The sequence below is a fragment of the Musa acuminata genome, chromosome BXJ2-4 (assembly GCF_036884655.1).
Source record: "Musa acuminata AAA Group cultivar baxijiao chromosome BXJ2-4, Cavendish_Baxijiao_AAA, whole genome shotgun sequence".
Classification (NCBI taxonomy): domain Eukaryota; kingdom Viridiplantae; phylum Streptophyta; class Magnoliopsida; order Zingiberales; family Musaceae; genus Musa; species Musa acuminata.
In genome coordinates this window covers 44,887,786-44,910,179 of record NC_088341.1, presented here as the reverse complement: position 1 = coordinate 44,910,179, position 22,394 = coordinate 44,887,786, and the positions used below count along the sequence as shown (strand labels likewise).

At 42.6% G+C, this 22,394-nt stretch overlaps 4 protein-coding genes across 6 annotated transcripts; 2 read left to right on the top strand and 2 right to left on the bottom strand.

Annotated features, from left to right (window-relative positions):
- Positions 1-5,124: 5,124 nt before the first annotated feature.
- On the bottom strand, positions 5,125-5,499 carry LOC103983362 (uncharacterized). Its single transcript, XM_009400584.3, has one exon. The coding sequence runs from the start codon at positions 5,497-5,499 to the stop codon at positions 5,125-5,127; it is 375 nt and encodes a 124-aa protein (XP_009398859.2).
- A 3,482-nt stretch (positions 5,500-8,981) lies between these two features.
- Positions 8,982-9,668, bottom strand: LOC135611194 (small ribosomal subunit protein eS17-like). Its single transcript, XM_065106672.1, has one exon. It carries the CDS (start codon positions 9,619-9,621, stop codon positions 9,196-9,198), a length of 426 nt encoding a protein of 141 aa, XP_064962744.1. The 5' UTR covers positions 9,622-9,668; the 3' UTR covers positions 8,982-9,195.
- Positions 9,669-11,761: 2,093 nt separating this feature from the next.
- Positions 11,762-15,700, top strand: LOC135581227 (NAC domain-containing protein 14-like). Of its 3 annotated transcripts, none has more exons than XM_065106670.1 (7): positions 11,762-12,096; positions 12,398-12,678; positions 12,841-13,233; positions 13,432-13,812; positions 13,989-14,378; positions 14,536-14,608; positions 15,269-15,700. In XM_065106670.1, the coding sequence occupies exons 1-7, from the start codon at positions 11,928-11,930 to the stop codon at positions 15,499-15,501; spliced, it is 1,920 nt and encodes a 639-aa protein (XP_064962742.1). In that variant the 5' UTR covers positions 11,762-11,927; the 3' UTR covers positions 15,502-15,700. The 3 variants fall into 3 exon arrangements, with proteins under 3 accessions (XP_064962742.1, XP_064962741.1, XP_064962743.1); XM_065106669.1 differs by having other exon boundaries at positions 12,395-12,678; XM_065106671.1 differs by having other exon boundaries at positions 11,953-12,160.
- Positions 15,701-16,736: 1,036 nt separating this feature from the next.
- LOC103982435 (protein TRANSPARENT TESTA GLABRA 1) lies at positions 16,737-22,078 on the top strand. The gene is made up of 2 exons (XM_009399357.3): positions 16,737-17,840; positions 21,770-22,078. The coding sequence occupies exon 1, from the start codon at positions 16,762-16,764 to the stop codon at positions 17,827-17,829; it is 1,068 nt and encodes a 355-aa protein (XP_009397632.3). The 5' UTR covers positions 16,737-16,761; the 3' UTR covers positions 17,830-17,840; positions 21,770-22,078.
- The last annotated feature ends 316 nt before the right edge of the window (positions 22,079-22,394 follow it).

Here is a 22,394-nt window from a genome sequence, read left to right as displayed (position 1 = left end):
TTATTTCAAACTAATTTGATGATAAGAACTTGAGGAAAATTTTAGGTGTCTTATAGATTTATCAGTTTGGACAACAAATGTCTTTATTTTGGGTAAATTATATTTTATTTCTTATTTTAAATTAATTATTAATAATTGAGATTTTATTATTTTATTATTATTGTAAATACTAATAATTACTATGAGTAGCGGTGGATTCGAGTTTTTTTTATGGATATTAATCAGAGAGATATATTATTAGTAGTATTATTATTATTATAACAAAAATAAAGTCATAAATCTTAATTATTTTAGATATTATTTATAGCAAATTATATATCCAAGTTTAGTACTTCAATTTTAATTTATGATTCCTATTAAAATCTACTTATTCTGACTATTATATCCAGAGATTTTCTTACGACTTTTTCTCGTCTTATTATCTATCAAAATTATGCCTAATTTATTCAAGAATAAAAATATTTTTTTCTTAATATCTTCAAATATTAATCTCAATACTTTTATCTCGATAACATATACTTTATACATATATTTTGAGGAATAAAAATATTTTTTATCTCATTTTACCTCCCTCAAATAAAATTCAAATCCTTCCATAAAATGAAATACAATTGATTAATGGCTAAAACACTATGTTGAGACAATGGCTTGGCGTTTATAGGAATTCATTATTTGATATAACATTCTATATGACCGAATGATCTTATTTAAAGTGAAACTCTATCTTCCCTACTGATAAGTTCAAAGGAAAAGAATCATAATATTTAAAAGTAGTAAAAAAAATTAAAAATTAGCACGACAAGATAAGAGATTTGATAGGTGGAAATCGAACCGACAGATTATCTCCAGACAACTTATACCGCCATATATCTCCATCTAATCAACATCTACCAATGCATCATCTCCATATGACCGACACACCACGTGGAATTATAATCCATCTAATCAACATCTATCTATTTATCCAAAACATCATCTCCACATGATCGATACTTACAATCTTCAATCTTATTATATCGACACACCACATGCAGGTTGATAATGTGCCACCAATATAACAAAGTGTTATCCCATATTTCTATATTTGATGTACAATTTTATGATTACACGATAAGTATAATCGTTTTCGACATTAATCCTATAAAAAGCCCTTAGCTATATTCTTAAATCTCTCTCTAGCTAATTATCCTATTGTTGGTGTAAACAACCTAGAGCCGTGCCCTCGGGGATCTCCCGGGGGTGTTCCTCGAGCCCGCGGGGTCGGTTTGGTGCGATGGTCCGATCAGGACAAGATCGTCGTTTCCTCCGGGCAAGAACTCCTCGTCCGCGCGTCCGACGGGGACCCTCGGCTTCGCACCTGCACAAAGGTCAGGTCGGGAAGCTCGGCCCGACCCCTCCGACGATCAAGTTAGTTGATAGTGGAGGGGTTTCAGATGAAGAAGAGTTTTTAGTGTCTCCTCCCCTTCCGTTCAGAATGCGAGGGTATTTATAGGGAAGTTTACTGTTGTTTGATGTGCCCGCCTGCAGGAGGCAGGCTGATAGCGTCTGACATGGGCGTTGGCGTGGCGTGAAGAACCGAGCCTGAGTAGGCGTTAATGCGCCTAGACTAGTGTTCCGGTTCGGTTAACCGAGTGCAGTCGCACAGATCGAGGCATGAGGCGTCGGTTGACGTCAACCGAGTCTTATCATAATTACTATCCTCATCATATTCCCCCCCCCGGAAAGAAGCTATGCGTCGATCATTATAATGGGAGTCCGAGGCATGACTTTAGCTTTTAGACGGGCTGGCCGCGCTGGTGTGTTTCGGGGACATGAAGTCGAGGAGCACGACACAGGCGGGCTGGCCGCGCAGGTGTCTCGGGGAAAACGGAGCCGAGGAGCCGACGTAGGCGGGTTACCTGCGCATGTGTGATCTCGGGAAGCATGGAGCCGAGGAGCACGACGCAAGCGGGCTAGCCGCGCAGGTGTGTCTCGGGGAGCATAGAGCCAAGGAGCCGACGCAGGCGGGTTACCCGCGCAGGTGTGATCTCGGGAAGCATGGAGCCGAGGAGCATGACGCAGGCGGGCTGGCCGCGCAGGTGTGTCTCGGGGAGCATGGAGCCGAGGAGCACGACCCAGGCGGGCTGGCCGCGCAGGTGTGTCTCGAGGAGCATGGAGCCGAGGAGCACAACGCAGGCGGGCAGGCCGCGTAGGTGTGGTCTCGGGCATCATGCGGCCGAGGAGCACGACGCAGGCGGGCAGACCGCGTAGGCGTGGTCTCAGGCGTCATGCGACCGAGTAGCATGACGCAGGCGGGCAGACCGCGCAGGCGTGGTCTCGGGCAGCAGGCCGCCCTAAGGGGGGCTCGGCAGCCTACGGCCGAGGGATGTGGTTCGGACGGAAGGCCGCCCTGAGGGGAGCTCGGCAGTCTACGGTCGAGGGATCTGGCAAAGGCCGAGGGACACGATTCAAACGGGCAAGCTGCGCTGAGGTGGACTCGGGCAGTCTATGGCCGAGGGACGTGGCTCGGGCCAAGAGGCCGCCCTGAGGGGGGCTCGGCAATCTACGACCGAGGGACACGACTCAGGCGGGCAGGCCGCGCTGAAGTGGACTCGGGCAGTCTATGACCGAGGGACGTGGCTCGGGCCGAGAGGCCGCCCTAAGAGGGGCTCGGCAGTCTACGGCCGAGGGACACGACTCAGGCTGAGGGACACGACTCAGGCAGGCAGGCCGCGCTGAGGTAGACTTGGGTAGTCTACGACCGAGCCGTTTAGATTCAGAAGGGTTTAAGCCAGGGCTAACCGCGAGCCGAGAGAGGTTCAGGCAGATACTGAACCTTCGCTCAGAAGAGACTAAAGCAGGGCTTAGATTTCTTTTCATGAGGACTACATCGGGTAGCCATCGCGGGTGCTTGACCCCTTCTATAGAGCCCGCTGCCGAAAGTCGTCCCTTCTCCTTACGACCGCCCAGGCCTCCGTCGCGATGTACTGGTTAGCCCGCTGGAGCATCTCTGGCACCGTAGTGGGAGGTCGCTCCGCGAGGGACCAGAGGAATCTGGAAGGTCGCAGGCCTATCATAAACGCCTGCACTAACAGAGAGGGGTGAGTGTCCAGCAAGCCCCGGATTTGCGTGACAAAGCGATCCACAAAATGTGAGAATGGCTCATCCTCCCTTTGTTTGAGTCCGAGGAGCAGTGCCGCGAAGGGCTTTGGCCGTGCATAAGCTACGAAGTGGATCTCGAAGTCACTGGCGAGCTGGCCGAAGGAAGCAATCGTTCCGATCTTCAAGCCGCTATACCACGCGTGGGCCGACCCTCATAGAGTGGTAAGAAACGCTCTACACATCAGGGCATCAGAGGTTCTGTATAGCGTCATTTGGGCGCGAAAAGCGGCTACGTGGTCCGCTGGGTCGGTGGAGCCATCGTAAGCGTCCAAAGAGGGGAGCTGGAAGTCCGGGAGGACTGTCAGATCCCGTATCTCGGGCGTGAAGGGAGACCCTTGGTGTGCGTCCTCCCCGAGCTCTCCCTTGGACCTGCGAACCTCTTTCTGCACCTCGTCGAGTTGCTGGCTGACGAAGCGCAAATGGGCCCGCAGGGAGTCCGAAGAGAGCACCTCGGGTTCCGAGCGACCGCTCGGGTTTGCCATCACTGGATCCCCGAGTGGGGCCGGTCAGACCCGAGACAAAGTGGGGGGCTCCGGTAGCGTCATGTGGGCCCGAACAAGCGCCTTGCGTTGTCGTAGTGGTTCGATCGCGGGTGGGTGCGACGGATGCGAAATGATCGGGATAATGGTTTGCACCATTTCCATCAGAGCTCGGACTTGACGGGCGAGGTCCTGAAAGGCCTCGGGTGACACGGTCGTTGAGTCGACTGGGACGCCGTCGGGCGACGACAAGCCCGGGTCGTTGAATATTCGTCAATATCGTTCGGAGGTTGTGGCGGGGTGTTCGTCACGATGGTCTCCGTGCGGGGGATGTTCCCTCGAGGCTTTGGTCGGGTGTGACATCTCAACCGTGGGCTCATCTGAGCCGTTCGGGTGATCACCCGACATTCCGAGCCCTCCTTCTAGCGCCAAAATGTTGGTGTAAACAACCTGGAGCCGTGGCCTCGGGGCCGACGCGACTCGGTTCGGATCCGAACGACGGGGATCTCCCGGGGGCGTTCCTCGAGCCTGCGGGGTCCGTTTGGTGCGATGGTCCGATCGGGACGGGGTCGCCGTTTCCTCCGGGCAGGAACTCCTCATCCGCGCATCCGACGAGGACCCTCGGCTTCGCACCTGCACAAAGGTCGAGTCGGGAAGCTCGGCCCGACCCCTCCGACGATCAAGTTAGCAGATAGTGGATGAGGTTTCAGATGAAGAAGAGTTTTTAGTGTGTCTCCTCCCCTTCTGTTCAGAATGCGAGGGTATTTATAGGGAAGCTTACTGTTGTTTGATGTGCCCGCCTGCAGAAGGCAGGCTGGTAGCGTCTGACATGGGTGTTGGCGTGGCGTGAAGAACCGAGCCTGAGTAGGCGTTAATGCGCCTAGACTGGTGTTCCGATTCGATTGACCGAGTACAGTTACACCGATCGAGGCATGAGGCATCGGCTGACGTCAGCCGAATCTTATCATAATTACTATCCTCATCACCTATCTTGAACTCGATATTTGATCGAACTCCCAGAATCTATAATAACTTGAGCATCAAACGGCTTAGTCAAGCATAAATCTGATGTAGCTTTATCAGATCTTAGCAGCACAAGTGAGAGCAATCGCGTGACTAGAAGCACACACCCGCTCACTCTGTGGCATAACATCATACATCTATCCGTCACTCGACAGCACATTCTTCAACGAAAAAGAAGCACGACGGCATGAAGAACAGCAGCGCAATGAGTAAAAGCTACACTTTTCACCATTGTAAAGCAAAAGCCACATCAAAACCCTGAGTTCTGACCCAGAAAACTTCCATCAACGACTCGGTGAAAGGACGAACCCATAGAGAAGATGAGAAGTTTGCGTGCCTTGCTTTCCTGATGAGATTCATCTTACTGAGCCGAGCCATCTCTCCGGTCTCTCGTCCATACGGCAAGCTCTTAGAATCCAGTTTGACCGTCAACGAACGTCGCCAGCCTCGCGTGCTGCCCCCCCATGGGGTTAACGCGGCCTCACATCCGAAGCCAACGAGCGAGTTGGGACGGATTGACCACGCCAGGAATGCGAGCCCCCTCCGCTTTCAGCAAATAGGACACCTCGGCGTACGAGCTCGGCGGCTCCGCGCCCGAACCCGACAGAATCGGGCCCGCGAATTTGTTATTGGGCTCGGACCCGTTCGCGTCCCACCGCTTCCCCAAGAGGGTCCCCCTCGTGAGAAACTCGTGCGCCAGGCACCCAGCAAGGAGCCGGTTGTCGCGAGCCGGCGCCGGCCGAGAACGATCGGACCAAGCAGGAGATTCGGCGCGAGGGAAGTCGGACTGGTCACGGTCCTTCCGCTTCCTCCCCGCGCCAATTGTCGCATCTGCGGCCCGGACGTGGCTCGACATGATAATATGACACCTCGTCAGCAAGACGGCGACGTCTCGGCACGCAAAAGTAATCGAAGGACAAAAAAGGGGCAATAGAAGAGATCAACAGGTGCAAAAGGGTAAGGAGAGGGCGCGTGACCACCAAGAATCTGGCGAAACCCGCCGTTATGACGACGAGCAGGCGGAGGCAGCCGCCGAAGGGGACAAAGGAAGCGTGAGAGGAGGGGGAAACGCAAGATTAAAGAGGAAGAGGAGGATTTGAGAGGAAGAGAACCCCTAGAGATCGACGAATATATAGACCCGCGACAGAACCGAGAATGCCCCCGACATTTGACAAAATGACGGGCCAGACATCGACGATCTCGCCGAAATGATCAATTCGGTGGTGACTCGGAAAGTAGAGGCAGCGCGTGAGAAAGGGTGAAAATAATTAAGACTGAAAGGACAGATGGGGCACGTGCAAGGGAAAATATAGGAGGGCAAAAAGGTAAATATAGTGATGATGATATACCGGAAAATCAGCACTCCTCGTAGAGACACGTGTAAGGTCATGATCAACGCTACCCAACCCGATGAGACAGGTGACGCGGGCGCGCGAAACCTGCTTTGCGCGCTGGTGCAATTTAGGCGACCGCCCTCTCCCTCGTGTCCACGTAAATTGACAATATTACCCTTCCCGAAGTGGCAATCGACGGATGGATGATACCACCGGACACAGCGGATCCATCACGAACGGATCACGTCATAATTGATCCAATTAATTAGATATCTGAATTGGCTCGTTAATACGGAATAATTCTTTTCCCTGTATCAAAATAGATTCCTTATCAAAATACCAACTTGATATCAAAATGCTAAATCAATCAGCACAGCATAAACAACAAAGCAATAAATCAATCACACAATGAGACCAAATCTTTTTAACGTGAAAAATCCAACGTGGAAAAAACCACGGGACCGTAGTCCACCTCAAACTTCCACTATCAATAATAATGATAACAGGTTTACAGTAAGTCTTCTCTAGAATAACTAGAGGATCAGAATAACATCAAGATCATATCTTCATCACGTAGGATGAATCTCCTCAAAAGAGAATTCTAGGTCTCACGGAGTAGATATCGTAGGAAAACACCTTAGACAAAAGAGAATTCTAGGTCTCACGGAGTAGATATCGTAGGAAAACACCTTAGAGAAGGTAAACTGCAGATCAACACCGTTAGGATTGTAGAGTTTGCTACAAGGATTCTTCACATAAAATTTGGACCGAAACTGACAACGTTTGACCACCGATCGTCAAGCAGAAAAACTCAGAAACCTTACTTTCTCTCTCTATTTCTCTCTCCTCTTTTTTCACTGCACGCCGCCGCACGCACGCTGCAATCAGATCTCACTGTGCGCGCACACACACTGCACGCTCGCTGCCCAATTTTGCCCTTTCTCTCTTAATTACTGATTTGGATTTTGCCCTTTCTCTCTTAATTACTCTCTTAATTACTGATTTGGGTCTATTATTGGGGCTCAATAGACCCAATTGTCCAAACCCACGTATGGGCTGGACCCAACATATATATATATATATATATAGGTTTTCTCTGTCCTACTCTTGTGTTGTTTCTATCTTCAATCTCGTGAGATCATTCTCTACACCGTATCGTAGAGGGAGGACTTTTCCCGTATTGTACATTCAAAAAGAAATACAGGAGATTTCTCCAGAAATCAACAGTCAATTTCAAATGGTGCTAAATTGAATCAACTAGTCAACCATACGGTTGACTTTTTATTCCTAAGGTAACAAAAAGTATTAAAGACTTACAGAAATTTGGCAGATGTAAAGTCAATACTATTCCAAAATCCGTTTGACCACATTATGTAGCTGAAATACATTCTGATCAAGACAAGTACAAATTCAGAAGCACATCAAATCTTAATATCAGCTAATGGAACAGCTCTCTATTGCAATGTATATCATCAGATGTCGGATAGACAAAATACATTTATCCTTACTCCTCATCAGTACGTGACTTTTCGTTGTCTTTTATAAAATGGATTTAATCCTGCAGCCCCTAATATTTTATTCTAATCAAATGTTGCTAGCCCTAATATTAGCTTTATGCCAGTTTATAAATATATTAGACTACTCAATCCTACTATTTCATGTTTCCTGGGAAGAATCAGCGGAAAGAATGGCACAAAAACTAAACAACCACAGCATGATATGAAGAAGAAACTAAATCCAAATTATTTTGTTGATATGCAACAGTAAGGTATTGCATCAAACAGTAGGAGCAATTTACAGCATAGACTCTGGTGTTTGACGAGTATAATGAGACAAGCACGCCACAGAAGACTGCTAAAGTTCAGTAATTCGTGATAGCGAGAATTCAGAACCAAAAGATAAAACAACAAAAAACAATAAACAACAAAAAGCAAATCAAAACATAAAAATCAAATTAAAAGAATTTAAGTGAAAGGTAACATTGTCTAGCCAAAGAATTGAGAGTTATGCCTCTGTTTATTGGATTCAAGCTTTCCCAACTAACTGTTGGACAAATTCGTATTTGTAATTCTATATCTGAGATGATTGGATTTTTCTAAACTTTATAAGCATGCAGAAGAAAAATAATCTAATCAGTCAGACCAATAAATCTCTTTATGACAGAGAGAGACATTTTGTAGGGGTGTTGTAAAGGGCAGTTCTCTAAATGAACTCGATTAACAGAAGAAAACATGGATAAACCAATGTCCTACATATTTACAAGTTAGAGCAACTGATCAAACTGAAATACAGAAATTAAATAAGACCACTATATTAGTGAGGTCAGTGCTGTGCAGAATGTATCAACAAGACAATGTGAACGTTAGCAACACCACATTCTTTGTTTGGGTAAAACATTACTGGCAATCTCACATAGGGATAACAGATAAAATAGATTAGGCACTGTCGCTTCTCAACTTAGCTGTTTAAGTTGGAGATGAGAATTTCTGGCAGAAACCAAGGTATGGAAAAGAAAAGCTGAGCTGAGCAATTTCCGAATGATCAGATCAAGAAAAAAAGAAGTATCCTTCCCTTTTTCTACCTTGAATGTAATTAGTTTAAATAATGTAATTTGATTACAATTTTGGGCTTCCCAGGTTCAATATCCACTAATAGTTTTTACAAGTTCAATCAAATTACATGGTAGTCCTACTTACCATAAATGTTTCAAAATTCTAGCATGTAAGTTCCAGAAAAACCAGAGATAAACTTTAAGAACAAATCATTAAGTACATGACAAAACATGATAGCGGTGAGATCTGCAAAGTATAATTTTTACAAGAAATTAACATATAAAACGACCGACAATTTCCAATAAAATCCTTCTCACCTGTTGAATATTTGAGATTCTTCTACGATGTCTCAGCTAAAACAAGAAATTATTTTGTTGCAGTATGCATGATTAACATGAACAACATAATAAGCACGCTGAATAAAGGAAAATTATGAAAAATACTCATCAAAATGTAAAATTCCGACCACTACCGATTATATGAAACTTCAAATTAATTGATACTGCAGTTCCAACATCCAAGTCAAGTTCGAGATCAAAGTAGAACCAATAAAGCTACATTTAAACTAGTCCGAGTAAATAATTCAAAACGTTTAAATTGACAAACTTATGGATCCTCCAGATTTAAGTAATATAAAAGGACGAATGAGCTTGAGATGAAGCAATCTCACAGTCTGCGGCCGTAGCCGCCGGTGGGGCGGGACGAGTAGGCGGGCGGAGCGGAGGCGACGGCCTGCTTCTCGACACCGGGGAGGTCAGCCATGCCAAGGGCAGCAAGCATGTCGAAGGTCTGACCGTCGATCTCTATGTGGTCAACCTTGATGGCGGACTCGTCGGGGACGAAGTCCATACGGCGCTCGCGCTCCTCCTCCTGGAGCTTGAGGGAGATCCCGCGGACGGGACCCCGCTGGATCCGGCGCATGAGGTGGGTGCTGAACCCAGCGATCTTGTTGCGCAGCCGCTTCGATGGGATGATGGCCACCTCCTCGAGGATCTTCTTGTTCGTATGGAAGTCGAGGGTCATGCGCGAGTAGTACCTCTCGATCACCTGGCGGGAGGACTTCTTCACGGTCTTCGTCCGGACACGGCCCATCTCGGCGGAGGCGGCGGTCGCTTCTTCTCTGGTAGTGGCAGACGATATAAATAGTGGTCGGAAGGCACGTTAGGGTTTGCAATGATGTTTCGGTTTAACGGCGTTTGTGACGGTTATGTTGCGGGCGCGACATGGTGCGATGGGTATTTTTACATATCTATCCTTGCAAAAGTTCCGAAATATAATATTTGCTCCTGCAAGTAAATGTTATTATTATTATTATAATATATATATATATATATATATATATATATATATAGAAGTTTAACATATATCGTCACCCTATGAAAACTATAATTTTGTATATATAACATGGTATACATGTAAGTTCAACTATTCGCAGCAAGTTTTCTAACATATTATTCTAATTAATATTAATATCAACGAATCTAATTACCAAGGACCTTAGGCATTTTATATATTGTATTTTTAATTTAAATTAACTAATATTAGTTAGGGGTATAAATGATTAACATAAGCTTTTTGTATCTTGTTTAAATGGAGAGAATCTTAATATCCAAATTGGATATATTTTTTTAAGTATTGATAAAAAAATTTATTACTCAAAGCATAATAAGAGGATATTAGTACAAAATAGAAGGATGTAATATTCTACCCATATTGCATAGTAGAAGGTCAGGAGTATATTTCATCCATATCATATAATATACTTTTGATTTAATTTATTATAAAAAAATCATAATATTTTTTTATTAAACTAATTATAAAAAATCATAAGGATATGTAATCGAAGTTAATTATTATTTTGATAAAAAAATTTATTTTTCGATTCGACTTGCAGGATCATATTAATAAACTCATCCAATTTCGATATTTATATAGATCATTCATGAAGCAAGCGTTTAAATACTCATTAATCACCGTGTGAGTATCAAAGTATTATTTTCGCTCACATCAAATTTCTTATATACACGAGTTTAAACTAAATTGGATTGATGTAACCACCAGTTTGTCCACCACATCAAGCATTTATGATAAGAATTATATATTTTTTAATAAAAAATATTAATATTAAAAAAAGATATGAGATTTGATTTTATATTTTAAATTATCTAAACTTAATCGATCGAAAATGCAAATATATGATATTCTACTCTATACCATCTAATTTTTATAAATATTATCACATATGAAATTTAAATCTTTATCTAATATATATAATCTTCCTAGGCAACACAATTATCTCACATGTGTTTTTCAGTTTCGTAAAATTTTACACATAAATCTTCGACGATGAACATCTTTTACGAAATTTAAAAAAATTATTTTAGTTTTTTTACTATGCATACGATGTCGTCTTCGGATTTTTCTACAAAAATCATGTTGCTTAATAACAACGAGAAGAAAATGTATATGATACAACACACACGACGGATTCCGTGCAAACAAAGCTCATATACTTCAAGAAATCTCAATCTCAGCTGAACTTATCGTGATCCGAACCTTTCAGAGTTCGGAGTAAAGGATACGTACACATGTGGCTTAATGCTCCTCGAATGCCCTTCATTGCTCGTCCAACGATGCGTCGTTTACCCGTTCATCTCGTTGGACGCCTTGTGGGCCCGAGCTTGAGGACCGATTACAAGCAAGTAGGTGTCTGGGTGACGATAAAACGGGTAGGAAAACTTTCGCTATTACTTGTCGCGTAGTTTTCAATATACTCGTGACGGACCCACCATGCTTTTGGAAGAAGAGCCGAATGCAACCAATCACGAGGCAGGTAATAAAAAATGCAACTGACGTCAATCAAAACAGGATTGCTCCTACCTGACACGGACTCCCAGACACGGTCCGCGGTCAACATGGCGAGCGCACCATCCTAATGCTTCGTGCCGAAGCAAAGCCGAGAAGAGCAAGGAGTCCATCCGATCTCCATCCAACGGTTTCGAAGGCCTCAACCACGCGTCTACACTGGGAGTTTCGTCGGCCCTGCCGTCCCTTCGAAGAAGCCTCCTCAAAACTGTCAACCAAATTACTTTACAGTCCCCATATTCGCCCCCAATTGACCGGATCTTGTTCACCTTTGGACAGGGGCATCATAGTCTTATCATCGATCATGCAACAGTAAGAGTGCGAATGAGACCGACTATAAATATGAAAAAAGGCGGAGCAAGACCAGTAGGTCCGGTATGCCTTCCGCGGATCGTCCTTGCCTTGATGTTCTGTAGTTTTTGGCGATCCTATTTCTCTTGTTCTTCTTGTCTGTACAACCCGATTTGGTGTATTGACGATCAGAGGCAGTAGTGGGTTGGCGAATAGTGACGGGAGAGGAGTGAGCGGTGGAAATGGATGCTGTCTCCGTTGAATCGCTGCCCTTGGGGTTCCGATTCCGTCCGACGGATGCGGAGTTGGTGAATCACTACCTAAAGGGCAAGATCACCGGCCGTATCAAGTCGGAGATCGAGGTCATCCCCGAGATAGACGTCTGCAAGTGCGAGCCGTGGGACGTCCCCGGTGATCATTCCCCTTTCCGATCTCAATTCCTGCTTCTTCCTTCTCGTCCTTGTTTTATCTTCAGGTTCTTGTTGTCAAAGCTTGCCTTTTGTTTGCATCGGCCCTAAATGTTTGTTTCCCCTCTTTTTTCGTTTGAGAAAAAAATGATTTTTTGTGCATGCACTGATATCTCCTCGCGGTTTTGTCCGGAACATTCAATTTCGGATCTGGCATTGCGTTCAATCCTTTGCTTTCCAACACTGCTTTTGTTTGTGAAGATTCTATTTCTAACTGCTGTAATGGTTTCTGTGTTGGTCAGCAGACAAATCATTGATCAAATCAATTGATCCGGAGTGGTTCTTCTTCTCACCAAAGGACCGGAAGTATCCCAGCAGCAACCGTTCCAACCGGGCTACGGAGGCTGGGTACTGGAAGGCCACAGGGAAGGATCGGACGATCAAGTCCAGATCACCAGGTTCGATGATTGTAGGCATGAAAAAGACCCTTGTCTTCCACCGCGGCCGGGCTCCCAATGGCTTCCGCACTAATTGGATCATGCATGAGTATCGAACCACTGAGCCCGAATATGAGTCGGGTGAGCAGGTGAGTCGCTTCTTCTTCTCATTTAATTATCAGCACACTAACTAAATCTGTTCAGAACTTATGATTTTTTTTTGTCTGATTTCGTTTACTAATTGATCTACATGCATTGAAACCAACTGGAGGTACATGGAATTTGTTTCATATATTTTTAATCTTGTGCAGGGTGGCTATGTTCTTTGTCGTTTATTCAGGAAGTCTGAAGAACAGACCTTAGTTTCTAAGATCAATGATTGCATGGAGAAAAATGTTGATGAGATGGAAAGTACTGGCTTATCTCCTTCTCCAACCATTGTTTCACCAGGTGAGACGCAGCATGGATCAGAGGCTGCAGAAGAAGTTCTGACATCATTGAACCAAAACCTTCCAGGGTTGGATTTGCAAGAAAATCTGCAACCTTTGCCTCGTATCTTTGAGATGCCACCATCAGCTATTAATGAGTTAGTAGAAGATAAAATGGCTTTTGCAAACAGCTGTTTGTTGAAACCAGAAGAGAGCTATTGCAATGCTACTATTGCTTCAGATGTTGCTGATCAGGGGACCGATGTGGCTGCTGAAGTAAGATATCATGGACAATAACAATACATGCTATTTTATTCACTAAAAATTAATCTATTTTTGACTACATTGCTTATTTATGTCTTTGTTGTGGCTTCAGACAAGAAATTTACTAGACTTAGTTAACCATTTTCTATAAGCTCAAATTTGATGGCGCTTATTGACTTATGGTTCTGTTTTCTTGGATATAAAATTCAGGTTGATTCTCTGTTGGATGATTTCGCACAATACCTGGGCCAAGAATGTGACAAGCTTGGTCCTGATGATTACCATATAAGTTCCCCGATAGTGTCTCATATGGGCCACTCATTTTATGATGGAGTAAACCAGGGACTTCTGCAGGAGCTTAATCAATTTGACAACATTGAGCAGGACTCTGTCACTGAATTCTTAGATGCAGTTCTTTTTAATCAAGAGGAATGTTCCCATGAGGCATCAAGTACCTGTAGAGGTCTAATTATGAAGTTTGAGGCAGAAGATCGGAATCGTTTGATCATGGATGATTCCCACTGGGACACGCTATCATGCAAGGATAGCAGGACAGGCAGTGATGAAGATACTGAAGTTACTACTTTTGAGGTGAATTTTATTTAGATAATATTTTAGGGACACTAGTTATGTAACTTTTATCCTTTTTGTTTTTTTACTTCCACAAGTTCGCAAACTGTGTTGATTTGAGTGAAAACATATGGTAAAACAATTACAGTTAATGAACTTGTAAAATTCTAATTTTTCTTCTGTGTTGATTACCTCAGGATGGCATAGGTTTTTATGAAGAAATCTGCAGGCCGCCAGTTGGTTCAAGCCACTTATCACAGGAGAATAGTTATAATGTTCCTACAGAACAAGATACATGGCAGATCTCTGTGTTTCCTAATCAGAAGTTTAGCCGAAATATCTCCTCGATGGACTCTTCTGCAGGTTCTTTGCATCAAGAATCAACCAATACGGACAACTTTGACAGGGCTGAAATCCAGATCAGAGTTCGCAAAAATTTGACAGACTCAGATTACTTGATTAAACAGCAAGGCTCGGCAATGAGACGGTTACGTTTGCAGAAGTTCATTCACAATGGATCTGCCCCCAGAACTGTTCATGCCTTGAGCAGTAATAATGATGATTCAGACAAATCAGGTGTCACTGAGGTATGATGTTTGAGTTGGTTATTCTCAGAAATGATAAATTTACCTAATATTAAGATAATAGAATATATCAGGACAACATTGTTAACAGTTGCTGTTTGTTATATTGACCTAATAAACTTCTTAATACTAAATGTGTACCATGGAAAAAATTTTACAGGCTAGTGAAGTTTTGGAGCACCAATTTGATGAAGAAAAATTAGTTTCTGGTCTTACCGCCGAGGACACTCATGGTAATAAACAGCAAACCATGTTGCAACTAGAAATTTTTTGATTGCTAAAACTTTTTGACCATTACTAGCTTAACTAAATTGATCTGAGATGGATATGACTATATTTTACTTTAACCTGACTTTTTCAGTGTGCGCTATCCTAAGTTTTATTAATGGGATGGGTGTAAGTTCCATGGAGACTAATTCTCCAGTCAAGATTGTTATGAAATATAAAATTAATCTCGCCTGCTCAGACCCCAAGGTTGTCAATGAGGTTGATTAACATTTCATGGGTAGTTACATTTATGTGCCTGCAAATTTTGAAACTCTTGTTATGGCTCCTTTATTGGCCCACAGAACTGAAAACATATATTCCATGATAATGGGTTTTTTGAGGAGCATAGGATTCATCTCAACATTTCAAGAGGTAATTCTGAAATTGCCTGCTTTGCAAGTGATGCACATGAAATTTTTTTCCTAATATTATTTCAGGAAATGTGCACCTCTCTAAGCTTTGATTTAACCCAAAAGAAGACCCTAATGACTTTCTCAAAAATTAATTAGTTCAAGGGTCTATGTTTTAGGCTAGAACCCATTTTGGGTTGGTCAAGGCAATGGTAAACATGGTACCTGGGCTGTCCAATTCGTGGCACAAATTGATCACTGTTGATTGTCATGCAGATGATGCAAACTCCACCGAGATAAAGTCCTCTTCTCCTGAGATCTATGATTCCAAACCCAAGTTGAGATCGAGAGCAAGACAGACTGATAAGAACGCCGACAAAACCACAGGCCAATCTTCGGATGCAATGTCAACCGGAGCTGCTTCACACTCTCCACTTACAGTCATTTTGTTTTTGTCAGCAATGCTTTTGCTAGCATTACTTGGATTGTTTTGGTGCCTAAGCTCCTAATGCCTTTGTTCAGATGGGTACTTTTGTTTGTCTAATAGAATCAGTTCTTGCGACCCAAATTTTAGTCTTAAACATGTAGTAGGTATCTTGAATTACTGAGTTTTCCAGCTTCTGTAACATAGCTAGGTTCATCAGTGTACACCTAGTTTTGCAGCTTTTGTAACATAATTTCAATTTCTTATAAGATGTATTTCTTAAATCTGTCTTTTTTTTTTTTTATCGTGTGTGGGAAATAAAATCGAATGCCAGTTAAATGGACAAAAGAAAAAGTCACATGTGGACTTGATTTAATATATTATTATTTATGTTGAGATATTTGATTGATTAGTGTCTTATTGTAGAAGTGATAGTGGGTTCATTTAATGTAATAGATTTTTTATTTTTATTTTTTAAACATATAAAAAATATTTTCTTTGATGGTGAAGAGTTAGTAAAAGTTATACTTCTCATTTAATTGAAAATTAGTACTTGTTTGAAACAACAAAGCAGTGTTCTTGCTCTCATAAGATCTAAATAATAGCTCAAATTCCAGTATACACCTACTAATCTATAATTACTCAGATTCATATATATATATATATATATATATATTCAGTGACCATAGAATTCAGCGATATGGAGCAATCAGCCTTTCGATTGAAAGCCGTACCCTACCGTATTTAGTGATTGCTCATCAGTCCTGTAGGAATGCATGCTCTTGCCAAAGTCAACAGAATCGTTTTCCTTGGACAGTTCACTTCCTTCTTTGTTTACTTCTTCTTGCACGTCCGTGGAATTGTAAAGCCCACGTGGCTCTGACTAGTACACCTGCCTTCCTCCATCTAAGTATCATGCGCACGAATCTCGGAGCAACCCATCTGATAGAATGAATCCTCAACATTAACATTGGATCGGATTGAATAATGCGTTCTCATAATTATGTTGTATATAATGTAAAGTCGAGAATAACAGTTAGAAAAGACGAACCTGATTAATTTAATTTATATGCCTAACTTTATTATCGAAGTGTATTATAAATCTAATTTAAAATAAAAAAAAATCGATTTAAATGGATTCGTAAAATTCCGTCAGCAGAGCACTGAATGGAGTGAGACAGCGATCACAAGCCGATCGAAGGTCCACTCTGTTGCGCACAGCGGAGTTGACCGAGACCAGTCTCCGCTTTGACCGTTAGGCGAGAGAGAGAGAGAGAGAGAGAGAGAGAGAGAGAGAGAGGAAGAGGAATCTTTTCCACCGCTCCCGAACAGCACATAAGAAGAGATGGGGAGAGGAGAGGAGAGACAGGAGAGGGAGGAGAGCGCAGGGGAAATGGAGAGTTCCACCCAGGAATCACCTCTCAACTCTAACGCCTTCACCTTCGACTCCCCCCACCCCGTCTACGCCATGGCCTTCTCCCCCTCCTCCGCCGCCGCCGCCTCCCCCCGCCTCGCCCTAGGATCCTTCATCGAGGAGTACGGCAACCGCGTCGATGTCGTCTCCTTCGACGAGGACGCGCTCTCCTTCCGCGCCGAACCCGCGGTCTCCTTCGACCACCCCTACCCGTCCACCAAACTCATGTTCCACCCGCATCCCAACAGCCCGCTCCTCGCCTCCGCCTCCGATTGCCTCCGCCTCTGGCTCCTGGGCCCCGACGGCGCCAAGATCCGCTCGGTCCTTGACAACAGCAAGTCCAGTGGCTACTGCGCCCCGCTCACCTCCTTCGACTGGAACGACACGGAGCCCCGCCGCATCGGTACCTCCTCCATCGACACCACCTGCACCATCTGGGACGTAGAGCGCGGTGCCGTCGAGACCCAGCTCATCGCCCACGATAAGGAGGTCTACGACATCGCCTGGGGGGAGCCCGCCGTGTTTGCCTCCGTGTCCGCGGACGGCTCCGTCCGCATCTTCGACCTCCGCGACAAGGAACACTCCACCATCATCTACGAGAGCCCCCGCCCCGATACCCCCCTGCTCCGCCTCGCCTGGAACAAGGCCAACCTCCGTTACATGGCCACCACCATGATGGACAGCAACCGCGTCGTCGTGCTCGACATCCGCGCCCCTGCCACCCCCGTGGCTGAGCTGCAGCGGCACTGCGCTAGCGTCAATGCCATTGCGTGGTCGCCGAAGGCCGCGCGGCATATTTGCTCGGCCGGGGATGACGGCCAGGCGCTTATCTGGGAATTGCCTGCAGCCGCAGCTGCAGGCACGGTATCGCCGGAAGGGATTGATCCTATGTTGGTCTACACGGCGGGCGCGGAGATCAACCAACTGCAGTGGTCTGCAGCACACCCCGATTGGATTGGGATTGCGTTCGCCAACAAGGTGCAGCTGCTGAGGGTCTGATCCCTTACTAGGTATGTTTGACGATCAATCCTAAACTATTATATGTCCCGGTGTTTGATTGATCCCCCAAAAAATTGTCTCTTTAGCTTATAATTTAGTGAAGACCACATACATTCTGTTTCCACTGGTCAGGGAATTCATTTATCCCCTTCTTGATTTGGGTGGTGGGCGTTCATCCAGACGTCAGAGGATACTGGATAGTTGTCCAGTGTTTGCTGATCAAGAATTTTCCCTTTATTATCGTTCCATTGGTTTGCCGAATGCATGGGTGTATGTGAGCAATCATAACAGGTACACTTATGCTTGACAAGGGAAGAAAAGGAGAATCAGATAAGTATGTCTTAGATTTTCCTATAGTTGTGTGTAAACCACTGAATTGTTATCACTTTGATGGCAAGACATTTGAGTCATCCTCTGAGTGCTTTTTTGGTTTAGAAGTGAACAGAACTGTGAGAAAAAGAAAACTTTTTCTTGCCATTTGGGAATTCAGATGGAGCAGAAACGAATGACAGTGGCTTTACTGGAGAAATCAAATTCAACTTCTGCCTAGCATATAATAATTTAGATGAAAATGACAGTAATTGAGGATGTGTGAAAACTTGAGCCTAAGTATTTTCCGCCATGTGGTTCAATGCCTATCAAGTTAATGGGTCACTTATCCCATCAGATCGGATCATGATAAATGGTAGCGTTGATTAATATTGAGCATGATGAGGGTTCGAGTAAGAGAGGATTACTTGTGGATAGAATTAGAGGCACATCACAACATGAAAATCATCTATGATTACATGTTCAAGTAAGAGCATGTTATCATCTATGATAAAAAATAAAAAAAAATCAAAGATCACTTTTAAGTAGAGTTGAAGATAATAGATCCTTACATTTATCTACAAGTTAATATATGTAAGTCATTTTTATTTGGATTTCTAAAGTGAATACCGGGAAAAAGTTTATGAAAGAGGCAATTCACTACAAAATAAGGAACATTATCATTGTCTCAAAATCGACCATCAAATTATGAAGGAAAATAAAGATCTTGCTGAATTTGGTGAAAGATGGAACTTTATCAGGTACTTCAAATTTTTGGATAATATTTCTATAGATATAAGATATAAGTTATATTGATATCATGTTTTAGCTGCCATATATGGAAATACTAGGCAAAAACAAAATGAAGTTTTGGGTGAGTTTGCTTCAAGTCATGAAACCTATTGAGAAGCTGACGGAGTTGGTTTACATATGGAAGATGCCAATTCAATCATGACTGAGGATGCCTTTGGAATCAGGAAGCTTGTTTAGAGGAAGACAAAACCATAGAGTAGGCAGTTGATGACCAAAAACTAGTTACATATTTTTATATTGAAATCATGCATCCATTGCTACCTCTTTAGATATATAAAAAGAAAATTGCAAAGTCATATGTTGGTGACCAAGTTGTTGATTTTGGCATTAATGTGGTTGACTTACTGTAAGTCAAGGAGCTTGATGAATTACGTGGTGATTCTTCAAAGGCCAGCTAACTTGACATGACCCTGGAAGAGTATCAGGAATCAGCTTCTGTTTTTTATCCTAGGCCTTTTTTCCTTTGACTGAAGCTCAATTACAATGTGCAAAATATAGTAAATCTGCATTCATTGAAACTCGAAACCACAGGTTTTCCATGAATTGCATGTAGTTTTTCTGCAATTGAAATCATGAAGCCTGTTTCTTTTAACAAGGGTAGTGATTTTTGAATATTATGGTATATTCTTAATAAATCAACTGTATGAACAGATATAATTATAGTGTTTTCTTTTTGGTTTGCATCATGTTGGGAGTTAAACCTATTTAATGCTAATTCTTGAATGAAACTGATTTATATGAAACAATTTTTTGGCAAAAATGATCACTCTTCTGGGAACAAAAGGGTGAAAGGTGGGTGAGACTGTCATGATATCTGAACTTGTTTCTTGCTACAATTTCACCAAGCACCATTTTTGCACTTATGGAATCAAATATCGCTCTGACTGTATGTATCAATCGGTACATTCTAATTGGAATTTACTCCTTTATGTCAGTACCAATCCATACTAAGGATTAGTACCAAGCCATATATGTCAGTACCAATCAGTATTTAATCATTTTCTTTTCGTTTTTACTGGTGACACTCGAGCGGTATAAGTTGGTGTATTATCCAGTTTTTAATGCCATGCCAGTTCAACCAGTTGTTGAAACTGGTATTGGATCAAGAATTAAAACTTTGCTCGTGATTTTACTTAATTTTTGAATTTGTTTAGATTGGGATTTTTTATTTATATATTCTATATTCTGGCTGGTACTATTTCTTATATTTTGTATTTGGAGGTCCAGATTTCTTGCTTCATCTTATGCTGTCTTGCAAATCTTGGTGCAATTTTCTTAGTTCATTTTTTTCTTAATTTTTGCGTATAGAACTCCCTGCCTAACTGTGAAATCGCTAAGCCAATAGTTTCAGTCCAATGCTACATATGTTCTTGAATTTAGAAGTGATTTTCATAGGCATCTGTCAGCAGACTTAAAAAGTTAAAACATTACATGGTTCCCCTTTCTTTTCTTAGAAAACTTCAGCATAATTGATGCAAATAGCCTGCTAGTAGCAACTTCCATGGTTGGACTACAAGAATGAAAAATGTCATAAGTTCTCTTTCTATTTTGTAGAAAATTTAATGGCAATATTCATCCTTTGCGAGCATGAATAGGCAGCTTACATGATATAAATGATCTTTATGTCATGTAAACATTGGCTGCTATAGTCTTATATTGGCTCATATTTCTATTATATAAGGTCTATTTTAAAACATTCATTATGGTCTTCTACATGCAGAGTTAAACTTTTGAGTATTTATTATTTTTAAATTAGATTCTGGTTGTTTGATATGTGGATGGGGTTTCGAGCCAATCGAGGTCCACTTTTGAATTTCGATATGGTACGTACTCGATAAGGTCCCCACACTTAAGTCAACAAGGGTTCAGATGATTAAGTGAAGTGTCGAAGTAAACAAGTGTATTCAGTCATAGGATACTAGAGTCCTTGAGAATGCACCTGAGGGCATTTTTATAGTAAGATATATGACCATTGGGCTGAGGCCATGGTAAATATTGAGACGATTATGCATATCAACTGACTATCATTGAGTCATATGATCGTGCATTGAACCAATGAGATACGAAGTAATGGTTTGTCGAGCCAGCTTTCTTGCCAGTGCTGTGTGGTCAACCTCGTGGGGTTGAGTCGGCATCCTCATCAGTGGTGCCACGTTGCCAGCTTCATCAGGTCGAGTCCAGCCTGACATGTTGGCCTAGTGGGAACGGGGTGTTAGCCAGGTGGAGGTGATGTGTCGAGTAGGTGGAAGTGACTTGTCGACCAGATGGGATGACGCGTTAGTAGTTTTACATGTTCTTCATAAGAATTTAAGAGTTTAGGATAAACTTGGTCAATAATACAACTAGGTAGGCTCCATCAAGCTAGAATGTTCTTTTGGGAGAATCCTGCTCAACAAATAGGTCAGTACCTATTTCTTTTATAAAAAAAATCCACATAAGATTTCCATTACTAGTTTAAACTTGGATATCATCTCAAATTTAGGGCAATGGAGATGATGTACAAATCTCTTACATGAACTAAAAAAGGACTGTTCGACCTATGGTTTGCACATTCTGGAGCACTCAATTGTCCAGTATGTATTCTCCAGAAGCATTTAATTCTTGGTCAATATTATCACTTTTCTTTTGGCATATAACAAAATTCATTTTTCAGTTTCGTAAAGTTAGCTCAAGATCTTGCCTTGCAGGGATCATTGGATTTGTTGTTTTTCGTTCATCATACAATGGTTTCCTCTTTGAATCATTAATTAACATGTAAAATTGTATCTTTTGACATAATATTCTGTCTGATGACTATATCAATTCCTTCTCTTCTTAGGTGCTTAGGTTTGGGGTGCACTGCTCACAAAATTCTGCCTCATCCATGAAGGTGCTTTCTGTCATTGGTGATGAGTAGTTGTGTCTGGGATTCAGGATCAAAACTACTGAGATGCAGCTGGGACAGCATCGTCACAAAGTGGGAAATCATGTCCTCTAGAACTGGCAGTCACTTACATATGATCCTAACTCTTCTATCCGAAAAAAACCACAGCATTTCACAGCTTGTGCAAAGCTGGATGAGGGATTTTTCTGTGATCTTCACTGGATTGATGTTTGTCATTCTATAAATGACTTGTGCTTCATTTGATATCATGGATACGATGGATGGAGTCGACGAAAGGTATGTTTACTGCTCCACGACATGGTTGATCAAGATTTGAGTCACGAAAATAATTTCTTTGCTCTTATTTTTCTTCTCAAGTATATTACAGTTATTTTTAATTTTCTTCCAAAATTAGCCCTTTTTATTATTTTCTCAAAAAGCATCCATCTATGAAAAGTTTGATTTCCACCAGTTGGAAAAAACTTTCTTTTTTAAGCTGTCCCTTTTCTTCTTTTCTTTTTGTTTATTTTCCTGATGATGGATTAATATTTGCCGCATAGTTTTCTTTTCCTTTTTTTGT